Genomic DNA, 6,000 nt, shown 5'->3' with positions numbered 1-6,000 from the left:
TCCCGTCTAAGTTGAACTGAACAATCAAGACGTCAACGTAGTCAACAATTGGAATGTCACTCGTCTCTCGCGTCTGATAGCGCGCGATTTAGTCAATGAACGAATGAAACAAGCTCGAAAGAGAGAATAACAGATGACACGATTCTGCGACGTTAGCTCTAGTCTCTCTCTGGTCTATCTCTCCGACGATATCAGCCCGAAACGAACGAACGAACGAACGAACGAACGAAGGAACGGACTTCCCCGGGCAGGCAGGTATACAGAACATCAGCGCGCATCGTCGGTCGCCCCGAGGGCGACCAGGTAGACGTAGGCGCGGTTGTTCTTCAGCGACACCCATGTGGATACCATAATGGCCTCCGCAACTCCAATCGCCGTTGCAGAGTTTATATACGTTTGGTGGGGAACGACTCTACCCGCCAATCGCGAACCGGCCTGGCACCCTTCACAAGCTTCGCCTTGAATAGCGCCGCTGTGGCGACTCTCGGAAACGGTGAACCAGGCTCCGGGGAGCGGCTCGGGCTTCATTATGTATCATTATACCGGTCCGCGTCGCGCGGTGTGCACTGCAGTTACTGGAACCAGGCGCGCGTGTGTGCTCTTCTCTCCTCTTCTATACGCCCTGGTCCTCATCTTCGTCGTCTTCTTCTTCTCTCATCTTCTTCGTCCAGTCGTGTATACGTGCGCGTATACGTCGAGCGTGGCACGATACCCTCGTCGGCCTCGAGTGTAATCGTGGCGCGACGCGCGTAAAAAGCACACCGTCGCCGAGGAGGTGACGCGCGTTGCCTCCTCGCTTTGGTACACGCAATTAAATCGGCCGCGAGTGCGTATTGGGATAACGGAGCGACTTGGAATAGAAAATTCATCCAGGTGGAATCGATCAGATCCCCGTCCGTCGCGCGGATGTGACCAGACGCGGACGTTCAGGACTCTGTGATATTCAAGTGATATTGTTCAAGTGACGTTCGCGATATACGTTGTAATAATCGCGAGTGCCAGGGACTCCGATATGTCGACGGCCTGGTCGCGGCCTGGTCGTGACGCATCTCCGTTTGGAAGCGGAGCGACGATGAGCTGACGCACGGCAGCCGGACAGTAGAGCATATTTACCGTCTCTCTCGGACTCTCCTCTCTCTCTCTTTCTCTTTCTCTCTCTCTCTCTCTTTCCGGCTGGCTGGCTGATTAATAGTGCTCCCGCGAAGACAGTACGCGTGTGAAGTGGACAAGTGCGATAAGTGGTGAGTCCGCGCTGAGGAACAGGAACCGTCCGAGCGACGGGCGAGTGTGACAGTTGACGTGTAACGTAGACTGCTCCGATATCTAGCTCCAGAAGTGAAATATCCCCGATACAAGGAGTGAGAGGAAAGAACCGAGCGTCGTGATAGTGCAACTCGACGAAACAATAATACAATTCAGTGCGAACAATATTCGAACACGGTGATACCAATTTCCAATTGTGTCAATTTCCCCAATCAGCTGATAAGCTGACACCAGCTCGCTGCCCGACGGCTAAGCTAAACTCTCGGCTCTCCAATGTCGACTCGGCGCCTGATGGTTTACTCCGACACGTAGTGCCCATCATCCAGGACATTCAGAGCCTAAGACTCGTCACTTCTTATACACAGAGAGAGTGGCCCCAAGATTCGGGCCCCGTACGGTGGGCGCGCGGCGGCGACTACGTCGTCGGCGAGTCTAGCGAAGATTGTGGGCTGTGGCGGCGGCATCGACGTCGTGTTTAAGGTGGAGCGTCCGGGCAGCACGACGACGCTCAACTTCACGGATCTGGGGAGCCCATTCGGGGCGGGCGACCCCTGTCCGTCGAGTACCCCGACCCCGAACAGCATGTCGGGCGGCGGCGGACCGACCGGCGGCAGCGGCGGCGGCGGCGGAGGCGGCGGCGGCGGCGCCGCCGGCACCGGGGGCGCCAATTCCGACATGGAGCAGCATCTTCATCACGCGGGCCTGGGCTCGGTGACGCCCGGTCCGCCCGGCGGGAACGGCGGCGACAGCACGACCTCCAGCACGCCGGTCTCCCAGAGCGGCAAGTCCGCCTTCATCGAGCTCCAGCACAACAATCTGTACAACCCGGCGAGTCTGCGGAGTGGTTACCCAGGCGGACACAACGTGCCCGGTGCCCATCAGTTCTCGCACCAGGTCGGCTCGTTAGCGGCCCATCAGGGCTCCGGCCCGGGCAGCGGGAACCAGCAACACGCGGACGCGGGCTTCCCCAGTCCTAGATCCGCGCTCGCCGGATATCCGTTCGCGCCCATGCACCAGCACAACGCATACGGATATCACCTGGGATCGTACGCTCCCCAGTGTCCCTCGCCGCCCAAGGACGGTGAGTACCCCAACTGTATGTATTCGCAGCCTTTTTACATTTTTATTCTTAGGACTTAAGTCTCTAGTTGCTAGATCGCAGATGGTTCTCTCCGTTTCGTGCTTCGTGTTGATGCGAAATTTGTGAAGGAAATATATGATGACGTGGTGAAATTTATTTTGTTCGTCGGGATGAAGCTACAGTGAATTTTGCAGTGAAGTTCTCGCGAGGGTATATATAAAGTATCGTCATGGAACGGAGATATCATCGAAGGGCTCAAGGCGAAAGTGCTTGTACATATACGTAATTGACGTGGCGCATCGCGAAATTGATGATGAGAATTTCTCGCGCTAATTGTGATCGTAGTAAACAATTTCGCTTTCAATTCAACGATCTATAATCCGACACGAGGCTTGCAACGTCGTTTTTTCGAGAACAGATTCGTAATCGTAAACGCGTTCGAATATTTTCTCTCACCTTGGGCCCTATACTTTAGATATAGACGGATAGATGAAGATATATATATATATATTTTTTTTTTTTCGAAATCGTCCATCATCGGTGCGCTAATATTTGACGGACTGAAGCGAATATCGTGCCAGCGTTCTAACATTTGTCAAGGAATGATAAGGTCACCTTGACACGAAACAGAAATATAAGACGGCGACAGGCGTTTCCGGTGGGTCACCTGTATCCCGCGAGCGCGTTTTATTATATTACGACTTTATTGTATGGTCCCGGGTCTTTTATTGCCCTCGCTTGCATGGTGAACGTCTTAATTCGCGTTAGCGAATTTCCAAGAGCGTCAACAAATGTGGAACGCTCGTGTCTTTGCGACGTAAACGCAATTAGTTGCCGTTCCGCCGTGTTTCGTTCGACGTAAGCAAGAAATCGGCCGCGTTTATATCGCGATTTGCTCTCTCTCTTTCACTCTTCAGGTTCTCGCGATTCGCGTTTTCCGTCAGCCCAGTTTTACATCGTCGTATCATCCGCATCGTCACCTTCTTCCGCATGCGACTCTAGATAGTTTACTTTATATGTATATACCGATGCATTATTATCCTCTCATAATCTTTATCTTCACTCTATGTAAGAGAAATTATAAACTCTGAAGACAAACTGAAGACAACTCTCTAAGAAATCGAAAGTTTTTCTCCTCTATAAAAACAAACTTTAAAAAAGTACCCGTGAAAGTTTTGCAGGTAAACAACAAACATCTCTGTGTATTTTAAAAAATAGGTACATTCAACTTTCTCTATTTCTCGCATTTCAATTATTTTATTTATTTTAAAGCTCGTCCGATGCTTTCCATGAATGAGATTTAATTGATAAACCGATACAGTTTTATTCAGGACGTAATTTAAACGAAGATTCTCGGGATAAAAATAAAGGTAGAGAGAAAACGGGGCACGAGAGAAAAAAAACTTGGCAGGTAGTAGTAGTAGTCGGTCGACGCCCCAACTATGTCACAGTACAATGAAATGGAATAAGATATATGACTAAAGAATCTTCTCGGGGGCCTAAGAAGTCCCGCAAAGCGGCTAACGAACGAGACAAAAAGATTCGGGACCCAAAAACGGGAGCAGTTCACGGGCCTAAGAGCTCTTTCGCTCTTATATATATATATATATATATAGTTTTCTCTCATCCGATCATCTCGTTTCTTCTCTTTTTCCCTCGGTTTTTATCATTTCTCAGAATCGCATTAGCGCGATTTTTGTCTTACGCGCGAAATCACAAGTCAGCTAATTGCGATTATTATCGGATTCGCCCCTGCTTTGTCGTTGATCGCGGAATCGCTCGAAACATTACGATATCTACGGTAAATACATTGTTACTGGAATTGGAAAAAAATTCTTCGGAGAGATAATCGCCCAGGATTTTTAGCGCGCGAATGAAAAAATAACGAGAGAAGTCATACAAATAGCGCAATTAATTCCGATTGCTCGCGTCGCGATCAGGTGTTGGCATAAGTTGTCTCATCATATTTCGCGGTAATTCTTTTTCTTATCCAGTTCTCTCTGTCTCACAATAGTGTGGTCTAAACATGGACTCTATTGTACACATCCGCATCGCGTGATCGAGATAACTTATTTCGCCCGAGAAAGTCCCGCGTGTTGTAGATAGTAGACTCCGTAGACTTGCATAGCGACATTCGCGCGCACGGTTTTCTTGGTCGATTGCATTTTCAAATATAGTCCGGGTTATCGTCTGGAAATATTCCGTCGCAGCCGCGGCAACATTCGGCGAATAATTTATCGGGACGTACATGCATACGTGCGATGTGTAGAGCAACGAGGAAACTCCGTCGGCTTAGCTAGGCAAAGCTTAGCTCGAGCGCAGACGATGAAAGAGAGAGAAAGAGAGAGAGTTCGGGGTGACAGGGTTCGCTGCTACCCCTCCATTCGCGCCTCATGAATTCGTAACGACACCCTGCGCTGCGTGTGTGGGTGTATATATATATATGTATATGTGTGTTCACCGTCGCGCGGGCAATCTCCCTGGAAGTCCGTGCACTTCTGCGTAATCCACTACCGCGAGTGCACTTCTCTCGCTCGGCAATTTTCGTGGTCTCGCGAAAATTGCCGGTGAGCTTCTTTCCCTTCCCTGAAAAAAGGGTTGAAAACCGCGGGAAAAACTTTTTCTTCTATTCAAGGGAAGGGAGGAATCCGCGAGCCGACGATTTCCGCGCGTTTCCCAGAGGGTTGAATTCTCACGCACGAGGGAAACTTGCGCCTCTAAATTACCGGTCATTTTCCTTTGAACCTTGTGTGTGTGTGTGTGTGTTGCTTTTATTAAATAAATCGTACGGAAACGAAACGCATTATTCCCGCGGGTCCGAGTTGCGTAGACATTTTTATTGAAGGGTTATTTTCGCGTAACTCTTCGGTATTTCTGCGGAAGGGAGGAAAAAGAAATTTCTCGAGCGGGAGGGTAGTTACGTTAATGTACCCTCGCAATGTTTCAAGGTACAATAAGACACTCGTTAAAACTTGCCGCATTTTTTCCGACAGACATTATGGAAAGTGCTTATAATGCGACGATCATTGCCGAATGTCATAAATATTGTGGCCGTCTGTTAACGAGGTCAATCGCGTCGATTGTAATCGATAAAATCATAAGCGCAATCCCTCTAATTGCTAACGAGCATTTATTTGCGTATCGGGCAATAAAAGCAATTCTGTCACTTGTCACATTCGAGCGCGACGCGCAAAACTTACGTTTATAACTCAGCGATTTTGATTAGCCGATTGCATAAAGTTTGCATAATTGCATTATATGCGTGTATTGGATTAAACGCGTATTCGTATGCAGTTAGTCACGATATTTATTTTTGACATTGCAATGTATCATTAAGTGTGAGAAATTTAATCGAGAAATAGCTGCGTAAAAATTAAAATCGATCATTAGACTGAAGATGGAGAATATTTTTAATCAACAATTTTTGTTCTTCTATTTTGATATTTTTTTTGAACAAAAAATTATTGTGTATTATCTCGAATTTCCGAGAGCTGAATATAATAATCCACGCGCAATTGTTGATGGATAATAATAATCGTTCGATTTCCTTACGATTTAATACAGAAAAATCGTCTTTTACGAGATATTCGCGAACACATCTCATGTCTTGTTATAATAAACCCGGATTTTCTGAGAACTCCTAATTTCTCTCTTTC

General features: G+C 48.0%; 1 protein-coding gene across 3 annotated transcripts in view; it reads left to right on the top strand.

Annotated features, from left to right (window-relative positions):
* Window positions 1–528: 528 nt before the first annotated feature.
* Dll (homeotic protein distal-less) overlaps window positions 529–6,000 on the top strand; it is a 97,201-nt gene continuing 91,729 nt past the window's right edge. For 2 of the 3 annotated variants that reach the window (XM_029309930.2, XM_029309929.2), the window contains exon 1: window positions 529–2,359. In XM_029309930.2, the coding sequence (XP_029165763.1) occupies window positions 1,846–2,359 (514 nt within the window). In that variant the 5' untranslated portion in view covers window positions 529–1,845. The remainder of the gene's footprint in view (window positions 2,360–6,000) is intronic. The other variant, XM_029309932.2, reaches the window with a different exon arrangement.

The sequence above is a fragment of the Nylanderia fulva genome, unplaced genomic scaffold (assembly GCF_048542155.1).
Source record: "Nylanderia fulva isolate GAGA-0341 unplaced genomic scaffold, ASM4854215v1 Scaffold12, whole genome shotgun sequence".
Lineage (NCBI taxonomy): Eukaryota > Metazoa > Arthropoda > Insecta > Hymenoptera > Formicidae > Nylanderia > Nylanderia fulva.
Note: the sequence above shows the minus strand (reverse complement) of the source record. Positions and strands in the feature narration are given on the sequence as shown.